Below are 27,808 nucleotides of genomic sequence, written 5' to 3'. Positions count from 1 at the left end.
TTTTGTAGCAATTTAAACTTAAAAGTTTGTTATTTATTTATAAGTGAGAGGCAATTTCCTTTTACTTAATATATTTCAATAGACTTCTCTAAGTAAGCCACTGTGATAGTTAAGTATATGTCAACTTGACCAAGCCACGAAGCCTAGACATGTGGTCTGACATCTTTCTAGATGCTTCTGTGAGTGTTTTTGGATGAGACTAACATTTAGATCTGTGGACTCTGAGTAAAGCAGATTGCCCTCCAGAGTGTGGGTGGGCCTATGCATGCAATTAGTTGAAGCCCTGGATAAAACAGAAGACTGAGAAGTTCCCTGAGCAATGGAAATCTCTGCAGCAGACAGCTATTGGACTTGAACTATGACATCATCTCTTCTTTGGGTCTACAGCCTGCCAGTCTACACTGTAGATTCTGGACTTGTCAGCCTCCATATTCATATAATGCAATTCCTTAAAATAAACCTCTCTTTTCTCACTCTCTCTAGACTAATACACTCACTTAACATACACACAAAATTAAGTTATAGACCAGGCTATAATCATTTAAAGGAAATGTCTTTATTTGAAAAGTATAGAATTGAAAATATATATTAAATGTGTGTGTGTATATATATGTACAAAAATTAGATGTTCTAGGGAATTAAGAATCCCTAGAAAGTTTCTCTTTTCTTCTTTTATTCCCTTTGATAATATCCTATCATCTATACAGAGTAAGAAAATAAGGGGGGATAAATTATAGCAGTTTTATTTAAAATTTCAAAATTATTTTTTTATATAATTGAGACATGAAATTTAAATCATGTATATGAACACAGAGATGAACATATGTGCTTTAAACACTGACAAAATCCAGTTACAATATATTTTTAAACCAAGTTTTCTATTTTTACAACACAGTGAAAAACTACGTTCATAAAAATGTATACGGGAAAATATAATAGTTAATGTGTTCTCTTTTCAAATATATGACTCTGAAGGTAATGTGCTAGTATCACTTTAAAAATCTATATACAATGCAACAAATAGATTTATAATAATACTTTCCTTAATAATTTATTCACTGTGATTCATAGAAACTCCATGAAGGATCATCACTTAAGGAACTCTCCTGGTTAGAATCACACATTTTGAATGTTTGGTCAAAGGAACGTGAAAATGCCAGTTCCTGGCACAATGAGTAGAAGGCAATAAGCTACAAGATGGCATACTTCAGATAAAGACAATTCAGTTCCGGAACAATTTTTTGGGCAAGTGGTACCTTACTCTCATTAAAGATAGATCGTTACTGCTGAGGGCACTGGGTCTCTGGAGTTGATTTGGAAGACACGTACAGAATAGGGTGTGATTTCTTACAAGTTTCTTTTTCCAATTTGCTTGTAGTTTCACTCCCTTCTTTAACTTCTGTTTGAAGCCTTGATTCAGCAGCTAACCTACAGGCATTAAAGCATCCACTCTGAATTCAAATGTGGTTAAGAAAAACTAAAGAAACAATCCTCTAGGATAATGGTCCTGTTAATGACACATGGTGAATTTTTTCTTAGGTAAACAAGGAAAATAATTACAGTTGACTCCAATACCATTAAAAAAACTAAGACACTGCCTCACCAAAAGAACCTTTTTATATCAATAGACTTTAATTTTTTCAAATGTCTAAAGAAGTATCTTTAAGGTTGATGAACAGTCATGGAAAAGCCTAAATTAAAGAAAGTACAATGAGGGTGCCTTTCATGATAAGCACACCTAGCAAAAAAATGTGAGTGCTAGAGAACTGTTTTAGTGTTAACATGACATACAAAAGGCAAATGCGGATAAAATTTAACAAAGAATCCTGGGCTGCATGAAAAGATGTCTATTTGTCTCATAAAAAGAACTCAAATCGACTTTCAACTAGCAAAATAATAACTTAACAAAAAATAAACAGTGAAGAGATATTTTAAAGAGCCTATAAAAATGTTTTATAGCAAAATCATCAATTAAATTTATAAAGCATGCAATAGTGAAGTTCCCAATAAAACCCGTATTTATTATTACAATATTATCATCAGATTGTGTGTCTAAATTAATCATGCAGAGAGCAAAAGGTTGGAAAGTTAGCAGATGGACTCACACACACACAAAAACAAACATTTTGTGGTATTTTATTTGTTTTTGTTAACTAGCAAGACAAAAAAATTCCAATGTGCTGCTTGAGTTAAACAAGTAGCTAAATACATTTGGTTAAGTAATTTTTATCAAGCAAAAAAAACGGCAGAAAAAGAGATAAAGACAACACAGATAGCATAGTTTGCACTGATCAATTCTGGAAATCCACCTCCAGAAATATACAATGGTCAAGCACACTTACACACCGGGTCACATATATACAAGCATAACCTGCTGAATTCAATTCAGAACTATTTGAAAAGTGTGTGTGTGTGCGTGCGTGCGTGCGTGCGTGTGTGTGTGTGTGTGTCAGAGAGAGGGAGAGAAGGATATTATTCATTTAAAGTTACTTTTTTTCCTTGAGAATGTCAAGCTTTTACTTTATGTGACTTATAGGTTATAATGTTATATATAAAAATTCAAGGGATGGAAAAATAATTTACTTCTGTTAATGATAGCTGCTAACATTGTTGAAGTGCTTTCATTGTTGAATACTACATTTAGTACCACTGAAGACTTGAAAAGAAATCACATAAAACATACAAGAAAGCCCTTTTACATAAGGTGATTATGTCTTACTATTTCAATTAAAATGAAATAGTAGTAAAATGTCTTATTCTGTACCCTGCCATCTAAGACTGATGTAGCACCTTGAACATCTCCTTTCGTAGCAGACAATATAAGCTAACTATTCTCACATCAATATGCTTAATTTTTTCCATGTCTATTTATTTTAATTACATCTGTCATTCCATTGCATAAAGATATCCTTCATCTTTTTTGTACCTTCTCCATTTTCCTCATTCACTTCTTTTTTGCTCACTCTTGGTCCTGCTATACACATCAAGAACGTGTTTCTAATTCCACCCTAACCTCAGCCACTGTACCTACTTTTCCCTTCCACTCACTTTCTCTTACCTTCTGGTCTCTATTATTTTAATTTTTAAGGGATAAGGCCCTTATAACATTAATTCTTATAGACATACAGTCTAACACTTCCTCTTTCAGTCACAAACTTAAATATGCAGAAAACTAGAGGCTTTGAAGTTTGGGTATAAATGGAAAATGAATTACCTTTGATATTTAAAAATGTCAAAATAGGTACTAAATCCCATTCTTGAAGGCTTAGGATAAACAATTTCAAAGCCATAATAAATCACACCTAACAAGTTTTCTGGAAGGCTGAAATTTCTTAGAGTAATGGAAAGCCCTTTTAGGAGCTACGTTAACTTTCCTCTCAAGGCCCCTCCTGAACCAGGAAAAAAATAACAGTACATTTAATTCAAACCAACAGAACATTCAGAGATATTATAGACTGTGGTATTTCTGCCTCATGACACAGAAAAGTGCTCCTTTTAAAAATAATTCCCTTATTCAGGCGTCCTTTCCCCTTGCAATCATTTTAGTCTTTCTTAAAGTTTTAGAAAATCGGAAGGTAGGCAGATGAAATTGGGGAATTATACTGCATGCAATACTGAGAAAATAGATACAGAAACAGATAGCACAGTTCATGCAGCGATAGAGAAGAGATGGAGAGGTCTGCTCGTTGCCTGGGAGGAAAGAGGACACTGACCTGGGAGAGTTCGGGGTGTTTCCACTTCTTTCACTTAAGATTTCCAAGTCAGCTGGAACTTCTATAAGTTTCACACATTTCTTTTCCTTCCTTGGCTGAATATCCACAGGCAGGTTTTTGTGAGGAGAGAGAATGACTCCTGCTGTGTTTACAGAAACTGTCTTTTCTAACTGCAAGTTGTTATCTTCTAAATTGCTAGGACAGGAGTGTGCCTCCTCTTTCTGAGGTGGTAATCTATAAACTTCTCCAGCGGCACTGTTGGCACACACGTCGGTAGGGGTGGCTGTATCTACAGGCAGTACCTCACGCCTCTTTTTGAGTACAGGTACTTCGATTTTCTCTGAGAATAAAAACAATTAAAAATATATCTAGTAAATAAATCAAAGATACAACATAAGGTACAAGTAAATATATATTTTTCTTGCCTTTTTTCCATTTCCATTCCCTTAAAACCCACTCATCTCCTTACTGAATTATATTGTCTTCAATCCTTCCTCTTTCATGGACTCTATTATTAACTGTATCTTTTCCAGGCTATCTGGCTATAAAAATTTCTTTGGGAATTCAACATATTTGGCTCTAAGAATGAATACTTAAATGTTCTGTTCCAGTGTTTTATAAAGTTGCATGGGGCTTCATAAGATCTCAGCATGGAAACGAGGAAGGATACAGTGGCTAAGAGTCAGGGATTCCAGGTACAAATGCTAGTGCTAATAACAAACACTCTGCAGCTGGGTGACCCTGGGAACGTACTTATCTTCTGAGTTTTGTTTTCTTTCTTTTTTTAAAATCTTGAATATTAATAGTCATCATTTACTGAGCAACTACTAAGTGCAAAGCACTGTGTTAATTACTGTATGCATTCACATTTAATCTAAGAATGAGCAAAGTATGAGCTTTGTTTTCTTATCTGTAAGATGGGGATTAAAAGCACCCATCTAGTGAAGCCTCAATATCGTGGGCTATAAGGATCAAATGAAAAGAGGCTGAATTTTCTGAATATGGTAATTTGTGCCTATTAGCCCTACCCACAAAATATATTCAAAATCTGAGTCCTTCTATCATGGATATCTCCCCAGTTCAAACCTATTACGTCTCACTGCAGACTGCTGCAGTAGACTTCTGTCCTCACTGCCTAACATAACATCATTCCACCCCCCATGCAGGTCCACATACACAGTCACTGAATTAACTGTTCTAAAACCTTTCCCGAATCCCCATACCAATGTGTCTTTCATTTTCAAAATCAAAGTATTAGTGAAGTTGGAGAAACCATGGCTGAATGTGGGACTGGTGCTCTTGCTCTACACTGCTGTTTTCAAATCGTTATTTTCCCTGTCTCTTGCCCTGCTCCTTTGGAACCCACATCCTCCAGGTTCACTGTACTTCCTCCTATTTGCTGTGTTCAGTTCAGCAGGCCTTTTAAATTCATAATGGATAATGCTTAGTCAGGACAGGCTATTAATCAGGGAAGAGAAAAAGGATGAGAAAAAGAGAAGCCCTTTTAAACTATTAAAAAAAAAAAAAACCTTATTATTGCTGACAACCTTCCCACTACTGTTGAAAATCACTCCAGAATCACTGAAATAATAATGAAGAGAGAGAGATGTGAACAGTTGTAGGGGCAAAAACTGGCTGAAAATCTATAACCTAAAATATGTAACACTTTTTTTTTTGTTCTAAGAATCATCAGATTCTTAAGTTTTTTTACTTTTGGCCTTTCATTTTTTAATTTACATACTGTAAAATCACTGTTTAAAAGTGTACATACTATGCAGAGCCTGTATGGTTAGGCAATTCTCTTGGTGATTAGACTTGACAGCTATCCTCTAATATCTGTCCTGCTGTTGCTTAATAATAGGACCCCAAAGATTTAATAGTTGAGAACATGGGCCCTGAGAATCAAGACTGAATTTCTCTGCTTTTCCTGTGGGCAGGAAAGGCCAAGTGACTAAATTCTGCTCAAGGAGATACAGGTTGATGAACACTGCAAAAGAAGCTTAGATCCTGACACTGACCAGTCCTAGAATGCCTCCTCCAGGCTTTTATCAGGGGGAGAAATAAATACCTATCTTGTTTAAGTCTCCATTATTTTTAGGTTTTCTACAAACGTTAGTATTAACTAATATGGCTCCTGAACATTAGTTGCCTCAACAAAACTGAACTCTTCGGTATACGTAAGATGCTGCATGCTTCAGTGGAGAAGTCTCAAATGGCAAGGTTCTCCTACAGACATTCAAAGAGTACCCACTGTATTCATGCACACCCAGGACCCAGTTCGCTTTGAATTTTCCTACACATTTTGTATCAATAAATTTGTTTTATTAAATATAGATACATAGCTGCAAATTAGTTTGTAATGTGATCTGCATAAAGCTGAACAACAATAACAAAAAAGATCTCTTGGAGCTTCTCATGGTATAAAAGACAAAATACATGAGGCAGACATACCTTCAGGCTCATACTTCAGTTTTAACTCATCTAGTTTAGCTCTCAATTTCATATTTTCACTTTGGGAAAGCTGGAGGCACCTTTCATTTGCAAAAAGTTTTCGCTCAATATCCAGAGCCCGCTGGCTCTCAAATAATGCTTTCATTCTCTGGATGGACAATTCACCTTTAGTGCTTTCATTTTCTTTGCTATGTTAATTTTTAAAAAAGGAATATTAAAATAATACATGAAATAAATAAGTGTAGTTATTAGTGCACATTTTTTTATATTTGAACTCAGTAAAACACACTTCCTTGGAATTTTTAGTAATAAAGAAACACTAAACATAATAAGTTTTAACAATAGCAGTTTCAAATAAAAAATCTCATGCACTCTTCAAAGGAAACTGACAAATGGAGGAAACATTCTTTCCACATTTATGCATGCATAAATAAATACCTTTAAATTTTAAATTACATGTTACTTATTCTTGAAAAACTTACTAGATTGTAAGAACATACTAAAGTTCTTTTCACTTACCAATCTAAAAAGCTAAACACAAAGAATTAAAACATTTAATTATTCACTGTAAGTATTTTTCTTCAATAACCAGCACTAATTATATCTTGAATAAAACTCATTTGCTGCACAGAGGTATTTTTGCTGCCTTCTTTTCTACAATTTTCTTTTGGCAATTTTAAATCAAAATTTGGCAATTTTAAATTTGTAGTCAGTACTACTACTTACTAGAAGCAAGTCAAAAGAGTCTCCATCTTCCCAAGCACCTAACACTTACTTTAAGTTGTCAAGCTTTATCTGAAGTAAATCTGTGTAATAGGTGTCATCTTCCAGAGCACCAGAGTTGGCTGAAGGCTTAGATTCCATACTTTCATATAAACTCTAAAGAGAACAACAATTCTTATTAGTTAAAATAAATAACAAATTAGGTGAGTGTTAAGGTTTATTAATAATATCAGCTACCACTTACTGAATGCTTATCGTCTGGCAGGCACTGTGCTAAGCCCTAGCCACTTAACTCATTTACCTTCTAAAGTAGGTACGAGAATGAGCATCCCTCTCTTACACGGGAGGGAACTGGCTCGAGGTGCTGCAGGCAAGTAAACTGAGAAGAGAGAATCTGAACGCAGATCTGTCTCCAAAGCCTATGCCTGTTACCACACCCAATCCCCTGGTTTCTCTCTCCTGGCTTTTAAAATGGAAGAAATAAATACTCTGGGTTTAATTCTGGCCTTTATGACAAATCCATAAATTGCAAAAATATGAAAAAGAGTGGAGATTCTTACAGTTATTTTTGGTGCCTACTCTTCTGAGATTCTGATGGAATCTCTATACAATTTCTCTAGGGGAAAAAAAACGTAAATCTGCTTAGAAATGTGTAAACAATTTCAGAGGTTGCCATTCAAAGCCCCTAACTTAATGTCATAATTTTGAAAGTACAGTGCTGAGTCCACTGAGGAGCCAAATACACCTGCCAATTAATGCTTTACAAATTTAACCAAAACTGCAGTCTTTCCACAGTTCTTACAAGAGAAAGAAATAAAGTTACATAAACTTAAAATTTTATGATACATAAATGGCTACCATTTAGAATGCCTAAGAGGTTATTAACATTTAAAAAATTTGTCATTTGTAAACTTTAATTGGTTCTTCAGTTAGTGGGAAGATATCTGTGTCCCCTAAGTTAATTTATAAATTTAATACAATCCTAATAAAAATACCAACAAACTTTTTTGGAGCTAAACAAGATGTTCATAGGGAAAAACAAACATGCAAGAATAACCAGGAAAATTCTGAGAAAGAGAAGCTATGGTGAGAGAATAGCCCTAATAGACAAAACATACGATAAAACCTCTAAAATGAAAAGTGTGGTACTGATGTGCAGATAAGCAGACCAACAGAATAGAATGAAAATCCAGAAATAGACTCAGGTGTAAATGGAAATTTGCTATATGATAAAGGTGTCATTTTAAAACACTGCGACCAAGATTGACATTTTAATGTGATGCGGGGACAACTGGCTAGTTATTTGGAAAAGATAAAATTAGATTTCTACCTCACACTACACACAAGAATAAACTTCAATAGAGATCAGGTCTCTAAATGTAAAAAGTGAAACCATACAAATACTAGTAGAAAACATGGGTTAATTTCTCTATACATACACACACAAACACACATACACACACAAATAACTACACCTATGAAAACATGTTCAAACTGACTCATTATTACAGAAATATAAATTAAAACTACACTGAGATACCATTTCTCATCTATCAGACAGGCAAAAATTGTAGGAGATAACACACTCTGTTGGTGAGGCTAAGGAGAAACAAGCACTAGGACACACTGCCAGTGGGAATGTAAATTGGGACAAGACGTGTGGAGGAGTTTGGGAACGTCTAAGAAAACTGCATATGCATTTACTTTTAACCCAGTAACTGCACTGTAGGAATTATCCCTGATGATACATCTACAACAATAAGAAAATTCATATATATGCAAAATGAGCTTTGTAGCACTGTATATAATTGCAAAATACTGAAAATAATCTAAATACCCAGACATAGGACGAAGTATGAGAATGCACACAATGGAATTCCCTGTGCTGTTAATAAGTATTAGGACGACCTCTCTAAACTGAGAGGAAGTGATTTCCAGGTTAAAGTTAAATGAAAAAAGGAAAATGTGAAAGAATATGTTATGCTTCATTTTGTCCAAAAAAAAAAAAAGAGAGCGAGAGAAAATAAAGCTGCTCTTTTTGCAAAAAGAAACATGGCACAAGTAAACCAGAAAACAAGTGAAACTGGCTACTTAAAAAGGGAGGGGTGGAAACAGGGTAGAAGGGATGGGGGAGGCAGACACTTCTCTGAGTATACCTTCTTTATACTTCTGACTTTTAGCATCATGTTAATGTTTCACATGCTGAAAAAAAGTAAATAAATAAATTCAACAAGGATGGATGGAGGGCAACAAAATGAAACAGAAACAAACCTAACTGCATTTCAGACCAATAATATACTTGTACCAAAGAGGGTAAGGGATGAGGGGTAAAAAACCCCGAGTAACTTTAGAACACAGCATTTTGACTATACACTCTAAGGCTAAAAAAAAAAAAGCAAACACCCTGAACTTTAGTGAACAGGATAATTCCAGAACTGTATGTATTCTAACACTGAGTAAATAAGTAAATAAGTAAATATATTGAGGACATTAAGAACCACGTCTTTCACTGTTGGAAAAATGGGGTAGGCAATGAACCCTGTGATATTAGACTCAAAGTGGAGTTATCAGTATGAGATCAAAGTATTTTTATGTGTATGTGTATGGTTATGTGAATAAATATACTCACACAAACCTAAAAACACACACAAAACACTCATAAGTATGTACACAACACATACATAAATATATTAAATATACACAGAAAGTTCCGACTGCTGAGAGGGTCTAGAAGTGATGACATTCCAGTAGAAATAAGCACATCTAGTGCCCAGATCTTGGTTTCTAAGTGCCGTTCTCCACTTAAAGGAAACTGTGCTCCTTGGAGAAATGCTGATTCCAGGGCTGGGGCAGGTGAGCTAGGAATATCTTGTGCCAGAGTAAGGAAGCACTCCTACTGGCCAAATATGGGACAATCAGAGTAAATAAAGAAGTTATGGGCTATAATCCATAGGATAAAATAAGGATTCATGAGGCTGTACTGAAATAAACAAATGAATAAGTGGGAAGGAAAAGTTCTTCGTTTCAATCCCTTTATTATTCTTCTAACTAATAAATGTAGAAGAAATTACCATTTGGCAATCATCATAGTAATATCTGTTTCAGGCAAGAATCATCACTGGATGTTCACGTATAAGGAGAAATAGACATATACTTGGTCTAAGTACCTCCCCATAAGATACTAATTAATTACAAAAAGAAAGATCATAACTGTGCAGGGGAGAAACCTGGGAGGCATAACCATAACCAAGCAATCAAGGTTAGTATCACCATTAATAGCACAAATGGACATCATGTGCCACCTGGTGTGACACACTGAGAATACAGTAATACTCCTATAGCATTCCTGTCAAAAATACTTAGTCTGAATCTCATTACATTACACACACCCAAAATGAGAGACAATCTACAAAGTAACTGGCTGTACTCTTCAAAAATGTCAAGGTCATAAAAGATAAAGGCTGAGGAATTGTTCCAGAATAAGGGAGACTAAGAAGACTTGACAATTAAATACAACATATGATCACCGACTGGACCCGAGAAAGGAAAGCATTTGGGGTAGTTTTGCTTTGCAAAAAGGACATTGGTGGTGATTGTTTAGTAAAGTAAAAGAGAGCTTAGCTAATACTATGTATCAGTGTTAATTTCTTGATTTTGATCATTGCACTGTGGTTACATAAAAAACTGAACTTCAACAGAGATACAACCTGAGAGTAAAGGATATCTGGTTCGCAACTTACTCTCAAATGTTTAAGATAAAAATGTACACACGTGGCAGAGGAGAGAAAATAATAAAGCAAATGTGAAGATGACAGTTGGGGAATCTGGATGAAGGACATATAGAAATAATTTTACAACTTTTCTGGGAGTTTGAATTTATTTTACAAAAATTTTAACTAGTTTATTAAACACTTCTATGAATCCCAGTTGCCACACAACATTGAACAATGTGACAAAAATCTTACTGTGCATCCATTAAACAACGGAGGTGGAGAGCCCTAAAAAATAATCAACTACTGGTAACACACAACAGAAGGAACAGATCTCATTGACATAATGTTGAATGGAAGATAGAAACAAAAGAGTACATGTAATGAATGATTCCATTTATATAAAGTTCAAGAGTATTGTATATGTAAAACTGATACAAAGTTTGAAGATGGGAGTACTCACTTAAAAGGGACATGGCAGAGCTTTTCTGGAGTGCCAGAAGTATTCCATATCTTGAGCTGGGTGGAAATTATGTATGTACAACTCACTGAGTTGTACACTAAAGATATGGGCACTCTGAGTTAAAATTTACAACAACAACAAATGTGGGGGGACCTATCTATTAAAAGGAGCAGCAGTCTAAAACACTGAAAAGCAGAAAGAAACTGGAAGAAAAAAATTAATTTAAATATTGGTAAATCTCAATGGAAACAATAAGTTAATTATATAATAAAGAAACATATTCAAGTTAAAAGTATTAAGATATTCAAACCAAAATTTGGCTGCCTTTCTTAAAAGTGTTTACACATACCTTAAATTTCTCCAGATTTCTAATTTCACCTAAAAGATGTTTAATTTCACCATTCTTCTGCTCCAACATGGCAAGCAACCGTTCCTGTTGTTCAAATTCAGTTTGAGACCCTTTCATTTGTAGTAGTGTGGCAATTTGTAACTAGAAAAAAAAAATCCCTCCCCCATAAAATTGAGTGGGGGAGAGGAAGATTCTGATAACTATATTTTTGATACAATTCATATTTCGTACTATATTACTTTGACCTCATTTTAGAAGCTAATTAGCTATTTCCAGTCTAATAATCTAATAATTTGAAAACATTTCTATCAATAAATCTAGTTATAGACATAACTTTTTAGTACTTATTTTGACTAACTATGAGTGGTATCTGAAGTCCATAGCAATTACTTGTACTCCTGTGAAACATAACTGAAACGCGCGGCTGTGGTCTGGAAGCACATCACTTTTGTGGTAAACAAACCACTAAATGAAATGGTCTGGCCGAATGCTGTACTCGACTCATCATGTGCACTCTCCTTAGGGGTCTGAGGGGGTTTCTCAAAAGGTAATGAACTCCAGTAGTACTAAGTGGGCGAAATTATTAAGCTACTCACATTCACAAATATGAGATTCACAAAGGACAAGGATGGAAAGCAAAAGTTAAAAAAGGCAATCTAAGGATACTGAGGCAAACATCAATGTAAGTATAAATTTATTTTTTAAGAATAGCAAACAACTTACCTAATTATAACTCCACCTAAACTTGGAGTTGCACAGCAATCAGCAGGAAATTAACTAAAATCTAAACCTTAGCATTCCTTTCTGCCCTTGGAAATTTCTGGAGTTCTGAAAACTGTCAATTAGCTTAAACACATTTTTGAGTAAAGCAAGCAATGACAGGAGGTTGCAGGTATGGTTACAAGGAAGAGAGAAAGGTGATTTTTAACACTTTGAAGATCCACCTTTTGTTCTTGCTTCAAACTGGAGGCCAGACACATTCAGCCTAAGATTCAGAAAACTACTTGCGTCTTAACGACAGTCTGGGATATCATGGGAACGTTGAGAGATTAGTAACAGTAGCCCAACAAATACAAAAAGAAAACGAAGAGCAAATGTGAGAACATTTACAAAGAAATCACTCCCAGACAGGGGAGAGCCTCAGTAAACCAGATAGCAGAGTCTAAATCCTTAGAAGTAAAAGCTACAGCTACTGTTGAGTACGCTGGCATTTCCTTATTTGGCAGGCACCGTGTAAACACTTCACTACTCTAAGAGGTAGGTTCTATTGTCTCTGTTTCCCAGCTGAGGTGACTGATGCTCTGAAAAGTAAAAATACTTGTCCCAGGTCACACAGCTAAAAAGTCACAGAACTAGGGTTCAATCCCAAGTTCATCTAATGCCAAAGTTTAATCATTGACCCCTTCCTATTTCCTTGGGAAATCTCATCATCCTGAATAAGAGGCAGGAAGCCTTCCAGGCTTCTAGTTACCACCATAGGAGAGTTAGGCATAACAGATCTGGCATCAGGATTCTATGGGCTGGTACAATACTTAAATCCTTCTAACTTGCAGATGCTTTCCTGTTACCAGCTGTTTGACTAAAATGATGCCCAACAAACCTTTAAAATTAAAAGGGCTTATATGCTTGACTAGAGGAACTGCAAGGAAAGGAAATCCAAATTTCACTCTATAAATGAGCCTATGTGGGAGAACTGAAGAATGGTGAGACAGCTAGTTTTAGTTGAAGTGGAAACCTTAGGGATAGTCTTAGAAAGAAACCAGGCCAACAGCAGGAAACCAAAACTTTAAATTCTTGTTTCTTCCCACTCCACAGAGAAAGATTTGTACCTCTCTGGCAAGGCTAGTAACAATTGAAACCTCAATCAATCAATGGATGCTAAGTACACTATTACTAAATTTATACAGGATTAATTTTTTGAATAAAATACAAAGGGATCTTTTACTCAATTTAAAAATATATTTTTCTAAAATCACAGAGTTCTAGAAATAATTATTTAAGTATATTCATTGAAGGAAAAGATGCTTTCTTTGATATGGAATGCTGATACAAAATAGGTTTAATAAATCTTTGATCATAGTAATTCTATACCTTCATTCTTTGCATCTGCTCCCTATTAAATGCATTTTGCTTCTTTAGTGACTGGTACTTGACTTTCATGCTGATAAGCTGACGTTCCATTGCTGCCCTTCGATCCTCCACCTAGAAAATATTAAATGTTTAATTATGCTTTTATTAAGCGAAATGCCAATTTAATCAATGGAATATTTGTAAGTACCTCTGCAAACAAGGAGTTGCCTTTACTGTTAGGGTCCAAGGCTTGCTGAAGTGCCTGGTCTAACTGCACCTGAAGATCCTGATTTGCTACACGAGCTTTCTAAATTCATAAGAACACAATTTAGCTAACACAAGTTAGATTAGCAACAAAATTACTTATTATAAACTAGAAAATATGATCTTACTGTAATCATAATACCTCTAAGGCATTATAGTAAGAAACTGCTTCTTTCTCTCGCTCCTCTTTTTCTTCTTTAAGCCGGTCTACCTGGCGCATCAGATTAGTACTGAGAAGCTCTAGTTGTTCTTGTCTGTACTGTAGCTCATTCACTTCTTCTTGGAGGGTGGTCTATTCAACAGGAAATGAAAAAGAAAAAACTCTCTTGATTAATCCTTCATTTAGCAGTTGCTCAGTTTATCCATCAGCAGTGGTTATCACCCCAAACTAAACCTAAAGAACTAGTAAAAGGTTAGATGATACATAATAAAATAATAAAAATTACTAAATTTTCCAGCAGGGAATCAAATAAAAGGCTCTAGACACTGTCTTTCTTTTCTATGAATTTAAGTCTTTAGTTTTTAATTAACTTCAGCCTACACTGATAAAAACTACATTTATATATCAACTTCCATGGGGCCAACTTTTTATATTGGGCTTTTGTGATCCAACTAGGATCAGAATAAATGTCTCTAAATTCTTCCAGAGGTTTTATTAATCTAAAAGTAAAGTCTGCCTTACCTAATCATGTAATCTAAAGCTTTATTATATATGAAGTAATCCACCTAAAAACTCTGTAAAACATTTTCTAATTAGATCAAACTTAGCCTAAAAAATATTTCAGACTTAAAACTAGCGCATAAGGATTATTACAAAAATATGTAAAAAAAAAAATACAAGGGAAAAAAAAGGAAACCTGAGAACACACATGCCACAGAAATTACCTTCATGCTTTCCACTTCAGTCAGCTCAATCTGAAGAGCAAGCATCTCTGAAGACATGCTTTCGTGTACACGTTCAGACATTATTCGCATTTCCTCCGATTTACAAGAGAGGAGTTCCTTCTGATGATCCACTTTGTGCTTCAGCTGCTTTTCACTAAGCCTAGCTTCATCTAATTCAGCTTTCAGTTTTTCTAACTAGAGTTAAAAAAAAAAAAATCACAATCTCATAAATCAAAAGGTAATGAAGGTCATCAGAACACAGATACAGTACAAATTGTTCTGGTACCTGCAGGATAACTATTTTGGAAGACAATCAAGCTGAACAAAATTACTTAACTACTTTTCCTAAAATGTCATAGTTTCAAATCTTGGAAAACTAAGAATTGCATTATTAGGAAAAAACATAACCAGCTCAAACATAATTTCACTGATAACATTACTTAAAATGAGAGAACATTTAAAAAGAGAGTCAATTTGATGAGAAACTAATGAACAGTACAGGCGGTACAGGTATGCAAAAATCTTAAAAACGATGCTACATGGAACAGTAAAAATTGAAAAACGAACTTCTGAGACAACAGAAAAAAGTCAGGCAAGTTTTGGTAGAGAAGGGTCTGCAAAGTATGGACTCTTTACAAAGGGAAGCCATGATAAAAGTTCGGGATTCATTACAAGTAACCTGATGGTGCTGGTTTGATGAGGGTGTTCAGTGAGACAATCACTGAACAAGCGTTTGTTTTGTATTTGTGCTTGAAATGGAGCCAGTAAAATGTGTCACTGGACTAAGTACTGTGACACACGCTTTCAAATCAGAAAGCCTCAGTTCAAATCCTGAAATTTCTACTCTAGTCCAACTTTACTCAATCTGTTTGAACATTGTTTCCTTCATCTGTTTATGGAGATACGAATGGCGCCCCCATGATGGAGTTGTGTAAGAACGGGATCATAGGTAGTGGCTTATCTTCAATAAACCAACTATAAAGTATCAATTCTAATGTACATTAATGTACAAGAAACTGTTGGTTTCTTTTATGGAATTCCAAAGTGTACCACTAGTTGCAGTGAAGGCTAGGGAACTAGTCTTCCTGAAAAGGGACTGACATACTAAGCACTATAAGGAAGTCATGCTAGTCACCAAACTAAAACTCCTCAACAAATATTCAAGTACTAAAATTAAATAGTTCTACTTAATTAGCAGAATGTTATTTACACAAGTCTCCTAGGTAAATTCTTGTTTCTCAGTGTTCCCACTCCCAGCATTAAGATGATGAAGCCTTTGATCCCAGCTATTTTGCGAAGACAGTACTAAGAAAATCTTACTTTACCTAAAGTTCACAAATGGTTGCACAAGCATGAAATATTTCTGCTCTAAAATACACAGCTAGACAAACCTTATTTTTCAGTTCATTCACTTCCTGTCCATGGCTTCTGCTCAGCTGTTCTTCTAATTTCTCCAGCTGCATTTTTTGTTGTTGTTTGATAGCTTCACATTCAGAGCTCAGACTTTCTAACATCCGACTCTTGAGCTCAACTTCTCTCTGAAGAGTATATTTTTCTTGTTCATAATTCTAAAAAGATTCAATTATAATTACATAAAAATAATTTAGTCACCACACACAGTTTTCACCTTCAACTGAATTATTCCTGTTTCGCACATTTGCTGCTTTCTCATAACCACGTTAAATCTAGAATAACTGCATCCAGTTAATATCCATCTTAGAAATATGCAATTAATATGAATCTTAAAAAAACCTTGAGGTGTATTTTGAGAGTACATTAAAGTTCAGGCTAGGGATATGGTAATTGCTCCTATGCCCTGCCAAGGAAGTAAAAAGTGCTCTATGGCTGTCAACGTGTCAAGTAATCTCTGCCGGGGGAAAAAAATTATCTGCTACATTTACATTTTGAGATTAAAGTTTATATATGTTACTGAGCATTTACTAAATAAATCTGATTTATTCATTCTTTCAATAAATGTGCACTAGATACCAGAGATACAGCAATGAATTAAGACAGACAAAATTCTTCTCTCATGTCAGGTCTCTCCACGACAGTGGGGAATGAAAAACTCAGATGGAGCCAACAGCTCCTGTAAAGCCCACGAGGCAGGATGCATATAGCTAAGAACAAGGGAAAGTAGCTTTGAGATGAGACCAAACATTGACAGAGGTCAGATCATATGGGGATCAACAAGCCCAGGTAAGGAGCTCAGATTTTGTTGTAAATATAATTGGAAGTTGCTTTATGCTCTCTGCAGGCTGTGACATCATCTTTTGTATATTCTTCAATGACCACATGGCTGATGTGTGAAGAATGAACAGTATGAATGGCAGTGCAGGAAGCAGGCAACCTAGTCAGAAAGCTACAGCAGTGTAGTAGTCTAAGGGAGAGATGACAGTGGTCTGAACTAGAGTGGTGACAGCACAGATGCATGTTTTGTAGGTTAAGTTCTTAGAGCTTAATGGATTAAAGGTGAGAAATAAGGGACAGAAAGATATTGAGAAAAGCTCCTAGATTTTTGGCTCAAGTAACTAGATGAATGTTACTACTTTTACTAAGGAAAAGAATTTTGCAAGAGCATGTTTGGTTACTGGACAGATAATCAGCTATTCTGTCTGTTTATGTTAAGTTTGAGATGTCCATTAGTGGGCAACTGAATACACAAGTCTAGACTTTAGGGGAGAACTAAGGACTTGGCATAGGGTCATGGGGCATCTTAGATGTTATTGAAAGCTACAAAACAAGTTAGGTCATCAGATGAGAGTGCAGACAAAACAAAATCTTAAGTCCAAGATGTGGTAAAGAAAGTGATCATAACTTAATTTTTCAAACTCAGAACACATCAAGTCAGAAAGAATATTAGAAATTCGTTTAGTTCATTTCCCTTTGACAGGGATGGGGTGGGAACTAAGCCTGAAATCTTCAGAAAAGAAAAATAATATTAATCACTGCTAGACAACACAAATTCTCAATGGCTAAGCACATGCTTATAAACAGAGAAGTCTACAGACCCCTACCTCAGTCACGGTCATCATTTCATTACGGCATTTATCCAATTGATCCTGCAGTTCACTTTGGCTCTCCACTAGTTGTAAACCATACTGTGCAGCTTTTAGTCGCTCTTCTTCAACCTCTTTGAGCTTGCATCGAAGATCTGCTATTATATCTGCCTCCATGATTTTTTCCTATCTACTGTAAATAGAGGAAATCAAAGTACTTAAGCTTAAACAAAAAACTCCATATCAATAAAAGATGTGTGTGAATATACGTGTTTTATATATATATATATATACACACACACATATACATATATATATGTATAAAACCACTGCCATATAAAAACATAGTATTAAAGATTTTCTTCCCTACTTTTAAACAGTCAAATTTGCATTCTTGTTCTAAGAGCAAGGTCTGACTATTTTGTTACCTGATTTGAGACCAACTCAAACAGAGCAGAAAAGAATGAATACATTTAATTTTGCTTCTAAGTAATGCAGTATCAGGAAACTGTTCAGTTTTGTGTACTAAGCTTCCTTAAATGCTAAGGTAGGGTGGGTGGGTCTCATATCACTATATAGGTAACCAAGTTAAGAGAACTGCAGAAATCAAGAAACTTTATAGTAGCATAACTGCAACTTGAAACATAAAAAGGCAGCTTTGAATAAGATTCATAAGGACTAGCATGTCCACAATTTTTCACAACAGCATTAACTTCCTGAACACATTAAATCTGCCACATTAAATGTGCTTTATTGAAAACAGACTCGCTAGCATTTTCCTAGTTATCCATAAAAAGCCATGCAAAACAAACCATGTTCAGAGTAATTAAAGAACATTGGTTTCATTTTACATTTTTAAGTAAGGACTTAAACATTATATATAGAAACATTCCACTTTAATTCAGCCTCACTCATCATCCTGTCCAAATTGGTTCCAGGTTCTTAGGCTAGACTTAAACTCAGCTTTGCCTTCAAAAAGCAACAAGCCATTATTAAGGTATTCTCCCATGTCTCCATTCAATGCAGCCATTCACTCAACAAATATTTCTTGAATGCCTTGTGTGCTGGGCCCTATTCTGGGCACTTCAGATACATCAGAGGTCAAATGGACCAAAAAAAAAAAAGCTCTTCTTTCATGAAACTTATCTTCTGGGAGAAGATATGCAAGAATAATATAATAAATAAATGCATTAGGAAGTAGAAGTGGAAAAGTATATATATAATAGGATAAGTGAACTTGGAAGAGGTGGGGGCATTGTTGAGTGAGGAGCCCCTCAGATACTTCAAAGCAAAACCTTGCAGAGGATAAGAGAATTAGCCATGTACTATTTAGGGAAAGAATGTTCCAGGCAGAGAGGTAGCACTAAAGGTGGAAGGAAGCCCAAAGAATGGACAAGCTACAGTATACAGATAAAAGAGGAGACTAGGGAAATCAGGCCATTGTAAATAAACTTTGGCTTCTAGTCTGGGTGAAACGCAGAGTCACTAAAAAGTTTGAAGTAGGGATATGATACATTCAAAAGGATCATATTGGCTAATATGCTGAACATTTTGGAGGAGAACAAGTTGGAAGCATAAAGACCAGGTGGGATGATCACTCATGTCAGTGTGTCTGCACAGGAGATGATAAGAAACGGTCAGATTCTGCATATATTTTGAAGGTAAAAGCCAACGTGATTTTCTGACAAGTGCAATGTGGCATGTGTGAAAGAGAAGTAAAAAATTCACAATTAGGAGAACACCCAAACAGCAGTTTTGGTGGGGAGATGGGGGCAAAAGCCTGATTAGAATGGGTTGGACAGAGAATGGTAGAACAGGAGACAGTAAATATAGTTTTGTTGCAAAGAAGAGTAGATATAAATGGGGCAGTAGCTGGAGAGGAAGTAAGGTCAAGTTTTTGTTTGTTTAAGGTGAACAAATTTTTAAGAAAAAATAACAGCATGTTTGTATGCTATGGGATAGATCCAGGAGAGAAGAAACACTAATGATACAGAAGACATGGAGAACTACTGGAGTGATGAATAAAAAGTATGGTATCTAAATGCGCAGGGGCTTTTCTGGACAGGAGCATGAATATTTCATATAAAGTAAGGGAAAGTAAAGCATATGGGTAAAGACACTGGTAAGTAGTTAGATACTGTGTGTTGGGAGTGCCCTTCTAATTGCTTCAATTTATCAGTAAATTAGGAAGCAAGGTCTTTAACTGAAAATGAAGATGAAGGAGGAAATATAGGGGTTTAGAAGAGGAAAAAAAAAAAAAAAAGAAAAAATATCCTTTTTACAGCCAGGACTGGCTGTCACTGCTCTAAAATGCAAGACCTTTCCAAAGCTTGTACAGGATGGGGCCAGCCACTAATTTGTTGCACTGTTAATAATAATTTGTATTTGCTAAGGATTTACTATTTGCCAGGCAGAGTGTTTCAAATGCACTGTTGCATTTAGTTCCCTTGATGGGCCTGAGTTAAGTACTACTGTCATCAACATTTACCAAAGAAAGAAATGGAGCTAGCCTCAAGACATCCCAGCCAGCAATATCCATAGAAGCCAAAAACTAAGCTCTCACTCATTCAAGAGATTTGCTGCAATTCCTACTATGTCTCGGGTATTGTCTTATTGCTGTGGGCACAGTGGTGGCCCCCCAAACTAGACAATATCCCTGCCTTCTTGAATCTTACAGTCTATTAGTGCAAAGACATTAAATCAAATAACTGAAATGTAAAGTTACAAGTGTGATACGTGCAAAAGGGAGTGATGTGTGGTGCTATCTGAGCTTATAACACAAGGGAGTCATCTTAATCTAGGTAGTGGTGTGGGTGGGGGCAGGGTAGGAGGGAATACAGACAGGAAAGATTACCCTGAGGAAGTCACTTTTCAACAGGTATAATGGATGTGTAAGAGTTAACTTATCAATCTGTGGAGAAAGGTAGCTAGGGCTGAGTAACAACTACAGCTAATACGTGCCAGACTTTGTGTTTGGTGCTTTGCATTCATCATCTTATTTAATCCTCTCAACAACCCTATGAAATAAAAGGTTTCTCCTCCACTTTACACATGTGCAAACTGAGGCACGGAAGGGTTAAGTAACTTGCCCAGGGTTATCGGGGGCAAGTGAGACGGGAACCCATATCTAGTTTTCAAGTCTGGTGCTCCTAACCACTTTTCTGTTCTGCCTCTCAGAAACGTACCATGTAAAAAGCATTTAGGAAACAGGGAGCTCAGGGAATCAGGCTGCCTGATTCTTACCCTACGTTTACTACTCACTGGCTGCATCAACCTGGACAACTCATTCAATGTCTTGCTTTGTCATCCATAAAGTAAAGGCAATAGCATCTACCTAATAGGGTTTTGGGAAAGATTAAACGAGCTAATGGGTGAAAAGTAATTAGGGCGGAATCCGAAACGTAACTGAGGCAGCGCTGTTGTCCAATAGAAACGTAATGCGAGCAAGATGTGATTTTTAAAATTTTCTAGGAGCCACATTTTTTTTAAAACAGTAAATATTGGTGAATTTGACTGTTTAACCCAACATATCCAAAATATCATCATTTCAACATGCACTCATTATAAAGATCATTAATGAGATTACTTTTGGGTGTGACTTCAAAATCCAGTGTATATTTTACATTCACAGCGTTTCTCTATTCGGAAGGCCACAGGTGACCACTGGCTACGGTACAGGACAGCGCAGACCCAGCGTCCGGTATCTCCCGGAGGCCCAGGCAGCGGACCCGGCTTTCTGTATTAATGCACCATCCGCGGGGGTGTCCGGGCGGCCCACTGGATGACTGAGACCGGCTCGGAAGCTGGTTTATCGGAACCGAGTTCTGCTGAAGAAGCGGCGCCAGCTAAAAGCCCGGGAGGAGACCCAGAGCCCCAGTTCCCTTAGGCCCTGCTCTCCCCACCCTAGAAGTCCCCCCTACGCCGCTCCCCAGCGCCCCTCTTCCCACACGCACCTCCCTCCAGGCCCCTTGCCCTGACCTCTCTCCTTACCCTTTGCCCTGCTGCTGCAGCTCAGGGAGCCCAGGTCCGTGACGCTAACTCTGCCGCACAACACAGACGCCGGCCGCTGGCTATCCGGTAAGCGCCAGGGCTGTTTGAATGCAGTTCCCGCGATAACTCGCACATCTCGCGAGACGTTCCGCCCAAGCGGAGCGCAGAGGGAAATCCCGTGCCACGCCCCATCTGCAGCGTCTGCGCAGGTGCAAGCGGAGAGAACCTTGGGCTTGGCGCAGGCTTAGACGTGGTTCTCTGTCTCATCAGCGTTACTCAGGGTTGGTTTTTCTGGGTGTTTTTCTGGTTTTATTTCTTGGTTTGTCTTTGTTTTGTTTGTTTTGTTTTCTAACGACCGTACCTTCTGGAGGAACAGTGTCACTAGGAGGTGAGGCGGTGGAGAGTTCCACGCGTGCTGGCCTAGCCGCGCATCGGCACCTGAAGGCTCTGCCCTGCGGTGCCAGTCTTATGGTTCCAGGAGTTTAACTCAGTGTTGCAGTGCCCAGAAGCATCATAGACAGAATCACAGTTTCTTTCATAGTACAGAGTGACAGTTACTGTAATGGCCTTACATACTCGAACCTTCACCGAACCTTCACCGTGTGCCGGTAGAGTGCTAAATTTTACACGGATTATGTCACTTAAACTCGCCCACAGTCTTAGGAAGCAGGTATTGTTATCTTTTTCTACAGAGGAAAACAAAGCCCTGAGAAGAAAAATACCTTGGCCGCGTGGTAGAACTATAATTTGAACTAATGCAGTCGGCTGCTAAAGTCCAAGCACTTGCGTGTGTGTTTAAATAATGAATTTATATTTTGTAAACCTAATGCCTATTCGTTAAGCAAACAGAAATAATAATAGCCAACATTTGGTGGGCAGTTCTGAGTCCTAACAACTATTCTGTAGATCATGTTGTGCCAGCCCATCTTTTCTTGCCTACTTGAGGACTTGGCCATAGGTCCTCTCTTTTTCATTATGTTTTTTCTTCCCAGTTGGACTTTCCCTATCAACAAGTAAACATGCTGTAATGACTTACATCTCAGAAAATAATACTAACCTCCCTTAACCCCAATTAACTACCACCTTATTTATTTGCTTCCCTTGATAACAAAATTTCTGGGGGAGAAAAAGTTTGGACTTGGTATCTTAATTTTCTTATTTTTTATTCTAACTTTTTCCCCCACTTCAGGTTTTGGTCCCACAACTCCAGTGGAATGACTCTTCTCAACATCACCAGTGAGTTATATCTTGCAAAATCTGTTATTCAGTCCCCATTTCTCTCAACAGTTGACGGAGTTGATTGCTCTCATTGAGTCTCCTTAGGTCTTGGAATGCCACACTCTCCCTTCTTTTCTCAAATCCCTTTGCAGACTTCTGTTTCTGACTGAGCCAGGCAACGGATTGATGTGGGCTTGAAGACTGGCAATGATGATGTCTTCATGTTGCTCACAGTGTAGCCCGTTAGATGCTTTGGGGGCCTGACTGAACCAGATGCTCATTCATCATCACCTCTTGAATAAATGAAATCCCATTTTCCTATCATTTAAGAAAGACTCCTTAATTCAGGAGTCAGGAAGACATCATTCTAGCTTAGACCAATCATGACTGGCTGAAATTAGGTAATCTATAAAGTATCTGAACTTCGTTTTTCTCATTTGTTAACATGAGAAGGTAGACCTCCATTTCAGTAATGTTTCTTTCAAATCTAATATTTTTAAAAAATATTTTAAACTGTTTTCTGAGTGTCCACAATGTGCTAGGCATAGTGGAAGGAATTCAGAGATGTGGTAATTGTCACTCCTCTCTGGAAGATGCTCACAGTATAGTAGGGGATTAAATAAAAACAAATGTAAATTACCACAGAGCTGTATATAAATATTTTGTGAATGGTATATACCCTACACTAAAGGAGTTATGTGATGGGAGGGGTAAGTTTTGTCTTGGTGTTCTTTTAACGTTTCATAGTCCAGGTGGCACTTGAGCAGGGCCTTTAAGGATGGTTAAGCTAAGGAGGAGTGTATTCAAAGGAAGAGGATAGCATTAGCAAAATACACATCAAAATTGAAGTCAGCCTTTAGGAACTGTCTGGATAGGCTGCTGCCTGTACCACCACTGGACACTAGATGTCACAAGTGAAGTGAATTCTAGATGCTCCCTGCTTGTTCGGATAACCGTTTAAGATTCACAATTCCAGATGCAGATCTGCATACCAGATGAGGTCCACGTACCATGTGCTAAATGTCAAGGGTCAGGGAGAAAAAAATGCATCCCTCATTTTCAGTTTACATAATAAGAGATGGGATTTTGCCTCCTCACATGGATTGACCAAGTGGATTCATCAAGCATAGGAAAGGAATTTAGATGCTGGGAATATAATTCCTAATGTTACTGCTATAATATTACTTCTAATAATAATAATAGCATTTCTGATTATATAATTCCTAATACAATTCCTAGTATTGCAGCTGTTCAAAACTGGGATGGACTGCTGTGGTAAACTGGCCATCATTCCTTCACTATGACTATTCTAGTGGAAATGAAAGGACTGGTTTTCAAAAATGGTGTAGAAAGGAGTGTTGCACTGTACTGAAAGCAGTGTGTATTTTGACATGAACTTACTGAATGATTAAGTTTGTTTTGGTACCACAATAGCCTCTGTCCTCAGGGAACTTAGAATTTAGTGGAAGGGGTATTTATCAAACAATAAACCGTTACTCAGAGTATGGCTTATTCTTTCTTACTCCTTCATATTATTAAGAAAGCTCCAAGCTAGTCTTTTTAGGGCCAAAGAAAAACAAACCCAGGATTCTGAGACATGGAGTTTGCAAATAAGAACTGGATTAATTTACAAAGTTCCATGACTCATAGGGTGGACCAGGATATGAAGTTTTGGAAGTTACACTCAAGGTTGTGGTAATTAAAACCTGGAGAATGTCTGAGACCTGGTGAATCAAGAAAGAGGCTTAGAGAGCCTGAATGCACTAATTAACCTGTCAACTTCCCATTCCACATTTAGGAGTTGATGAGGCTAAAACTGTAAGTTGCTAACTTCCAGAGATAGGATCCCATGATGGCTCTTTTGAGAAAAATGTCTTGATTGTACTAAAAGGAAGGTGTATCTTAAATGAAGGGGCCTAGTGTATATTGGAGAAAAATAAGGATTCAAACAGCTTGTGTGTAATCCTTTCTTGGCACCACGTCACATTACCGTTAGACCCCTGTTAAGCTTGCTTCTTCAGATGATTCTAGCACCTAAGCCAGTTAGAAATAAGACGCAGTGTTTATATCAGTTATGGTTTTTACTTGCCAAGAATAGTACCCACTCAAGTTGGTTCTAGGTGTGTGTGTATATATATATATATATATATATATATATATATATATAATTCAAGAGTCCTGATTTTTGCAGCTGTTCACAACTGTAGTTGCTATTCGTGACTTCTATCTTCCAGTATCCGTTACATATTCCTTTTACTTTATGACAGTACCTCAGCTATTTGGGGCTCTTTATCCAGTACAGTAATCCTAATCTACAAAAGTTTGTTCTTTGCTGAATAAAACATATTCACTAGGTATGATACATATTACTCACTATGCCAATGGCTCAGATTTATTTGATCTGACTCAAAGTGGGATGGGATAAAATTTAGGGTCCTGTACTTTTCTCTGAGAGCTTGAAACTGTCACACTACCTTTCTGTATGGAAAGAAGTGGAAACTGCCCTGATGTTGTAATGCTTAGTTTAATGTAATGTACTTCTAGGAAAAACAACTTGGGAATGCATGCAGACTACATTGAATACACCTGTTCAGTCATACGCACCTGTAAGCTCTCTCCTGCCCGTTGCCACTAGGTGACAGCCTTTGCAAATATTTTATCTGAAGGGAACATCTTTCTGTTACAGACATTAGAGTCTGTTGGTAGATATGGTTACCATGCTAGTTTCAGCCAGAAGATCAGCCAAATGCTCATTATTTATTATAATCTACACTCTTAGTCATTTGAGATCATAGTTACTCCTCATCTGGGTCGCTCTCATCCTCTTAACTTAGTTTATGCTATAGACTGAATTGTGTCCCCTGCAAATTCATATGTTGAAGCCCTAACTGTCAATATGTATGTATTTGGAGATAGGGCCTTTTGGAGATCATTATATGAAATGAGGTCAGAAAAGTGGGGTCCTAATCCCATAGAATTGGTGGCCTCTTACGAGAAGAGGAAGAGAAAGAGAGCTGCTGTCTGTCTCTCTCTGCGCCACAGAAAAAAGGCCACGTGAGCACACAGTGAGAGGGCAGCATCGGCAGGCCAGGAAGAAAGCCCTCACCAGGAAAATGGTGGGCCAGCACCTTGATCTTGGACTTTCCAGCCTGTGGAACTGTGAGAAATAAGTTCTCCATTGTTTAAGTATTTTGTTATTGCAGCCCAAGCAGGCTGTTTATACTCCGTCTCATCCTTTTCACTGGAGAGGCCCTATGACTAATGGTTAAGAATATAGTCTGAGTTCTGGAGTCAGCATCTGGGTTCAACTGCAGGCTTTGTTACCTCCTCTGGTTGCTTTAACAAACTGTTTAGTCTCTCTAAGCCTCAGTTTCCTGGATCACAAAATGGGATAATCAAAGTACCTAATTCAGTAGTTCGTTGTATGGTTTAAGTGATCTAATACTTTTTAAACACTTAGCATAATGTCAGTAAATGGTAGCTGTTATTATTTCCAGCACGGTCTCAGCTCAAATGTCACTCCTTGGGGACCCCTTTTCTGAATCTTTAGCTTAGGGCATGTCCTCTATGTACAGTTTATAGCAGCTTGTACTTATCCTTTGAAACAATTATAATACTTTCTAGTAATTTGTCTAATTTATGTCTGCTTCCCTCACTAAAATGTAAGCTCTCCGAGGATAGAAAAGGCCTATATATGTTTTGCTCACTATAGTTTCTCCCAGCAAGTGTCTAATGTTTGGAATGTGCTGGATGCTAAAGTCAGGTTTGATGAGTGAATGAAAAATGCAATTCATCAGTTCAAGTGGGGAATCTAGAAACCTTCTTTGAGAGATCAGAACCATCACTTGTAAAAAAGAAAAATTACTATTCTTAACCCTGAGTGAAAAATGCTAAAAATTTACTAGTTTACGTGAAACAAACTACACGTACCAGAGACAATACACCAAATAGATAGTTTAGGATACCTGATACCCTCTGAAATTTTTTATGGCTTTATTCACCTTTGACAATATGTGCCCCTCACTTGAACCAATATGTCTTCATGCAGAATTTATGTATTGATGTAATTTCTGTAATTCAAGCATTTTGTATTGTACTGGGGAACTTGGCATATAAAATAACCCTATTGAAGAGGCCTGTAAAGCAAAGAATCCTTGGCTGAAGTATATGTTCACTTTTGTGTAAATACAGACTTCCAGGTATTAAGTTCTCTTAAAGGAAGAGACACCCTCAATGAACTTAAAGATTTAAAACTCAAGTTTTCCTAATCTTTCACCATGTCTTGGACAGGTTTATCTATTTCCTGCAAAACAAATCTGGCACATGTCCTATTAATTTTCAAAAAAATAGAACATATTTAAAAGGGTGTACAATTTTAGTAATCTTTAAAGTCCTTTGTTTATGTAATGATCAAGTACGTGAGTAAGAAGACTCCACAGCCCAGTAATGGGAAATGTTAGTTATTTGTATTTAAAAGATAATTTTATGTTTTCAGAGTTCTCTCAAAATATGAGACATGAAAAAGTGCTTTGCAGTTTCTTTATACTTTATACAGACAGTAAAAGTTCCCTTTTTTCCTATCATGGTGATAAAACTTTAGGCAGCCCTGATAGTAGATGTGATCCTTTCTTTGCATTAATCATTATTTTACCATTTACTTGCCTCTCTATTATCAGGCCAGTTGCTCAGCCTCTGGCTCATCACAAATGAACCCCATCAACTTCCCCATGATGTGCTGTGTGTAGGCAGTATTTGGCTACTTTTGATAAATTGGTCAGTCTTGTGAAATACTTCCCTGAGCTCGAGTTCTGGAACTTGTCAGGTGTCCTCTCTGACAGTCATGTCTTCCCTTGGCTCTCACATTACCCAACCAGCTGGGGTAAAGCCAGATCCTCCCACAAAGCATGCTTCTTTGGAATTCAGATCTATTGGCTTTTGGCACTAAAAAGCAATGCTCTTGTACTTTCTGTCAG

The 27,808-nt window shown here is 36.9% G+C and overlaps 1 protein-coding gene and 1 long non-coding RNA gene across 5 annotated transcripts in view; one reads left to right on the top strand and one right to left on the bottom strand.

Annotated features, from left to right (window-relative positions):
- Positions 1-727: 727 nt before the first annotated feature.
- SPDL1 (spindle apparatus coiled-coil protein 1) lies at positions 728-21,727 on the bottom strand. Of its 4 annotated transcripts, XM_010980445.3 has the most exons (12): positions 21,618-21,727; positions 17,646-17,820; positions 16,020-16,196; positions 14,629-14,823; positions 13,886-14,035; positions 13,688-13,786; positions 13,501-13,611; positions 11,410-11,550; positions 6,940-7,043; positions 6,165-6,352; positions 3,714-4,053; positions 728-1,428 (listed from the first exon to the last, which is right to left on the bottom strand). In XM_010980445.3, the coding sequence occupies exons 2-12, from the start codon at positions 17,802-17,804 to the stop codon at positions 1,281-1,283; spliced, it is 1,812 nt and encodes a 603-aa protein (XP_010978747.1). In that variant the 5' UTR covers positions 17,805-17,820; positions 21,618-21,727; the 3' UTR covers positions 728-1,280. The 4 variants fall into 4 exon arrangements, with proteins under 4 accessions (XP_010978747.1, XP_031293626.1, XP_031293625.1 ...); XM_031437766.2 differs by lacking the exon at positions 728-1,428 and having other exon boundaries at positions 2,062-4,053; XM_031437765.2 differs by lacking the exon at positions 728-1,428 and having other exon boundaries at positions 2,062-4,053; positions 17,646-17,817; positions 21,618-21,708.
- Positions 21,728-21,920: 193 nt separating this feature from the next.
- LOC116148504 (uncharacterized) overlaps positions 21,921-27,808 on the top strand; it is a 183,604-nt gene continuing 177,716 nt past the window's right edge. Inside the window, exons 1-2 of the long non-coding RNA XR_004132057.2 lie at positions 21,921-22,005; positions 22,807-22,853. This is a non-coding gene — a long non-coding RNA (uncharacterized LOC116148504). The remainder of the gene's footprint in view (positions 22,006-22,806; positions 22,854-27,808) is intronic.

The sequence above is a fragment of the Camelus dromedarius genome, chromosome 27 (assembly GCF_036321535.1).
Source record: "Camelus dromedarius isolate mCamDro1 chromosome 27, mCamDro1.pat, whole genome shotgun sequence".
NCBI lineage: Eukaryota > Metazoa > Chordata > Mammalia > Artiodactyla > Camelidae > Camelus > Camelus dromedarius.
Note: the sequence above shows the minus strand (reverse complement) of the source record. Positions and strands in the feature narration are given on the sequence as shown.

Excerpts from the sequence above, each read along its gene's own strand:
- SPDL1 (XM_031437766.2), bottom strand. The coding sequence starts at position 17,804 with ATGGAGGCAGATATAATAGCAGATCTTCGATGCAAGCTCAAAGAGGTT. Across the intron at positions 14,036-14,628 it reads CTGAAGTGGAAAGCATGAAG|ACCACCCTCCAAGAAGAAGT; the intron begins GTAATTTCTGTG and ends CCTGTTGAATAG. Across the intron at positions 13,612-13,687 it reads GCAACTCCTTGTTTGCAGAG|GTGGAGGATCGAAGGGCAGC; the intron begins GTACTTACAAAT and ends AATATTTTCTAG.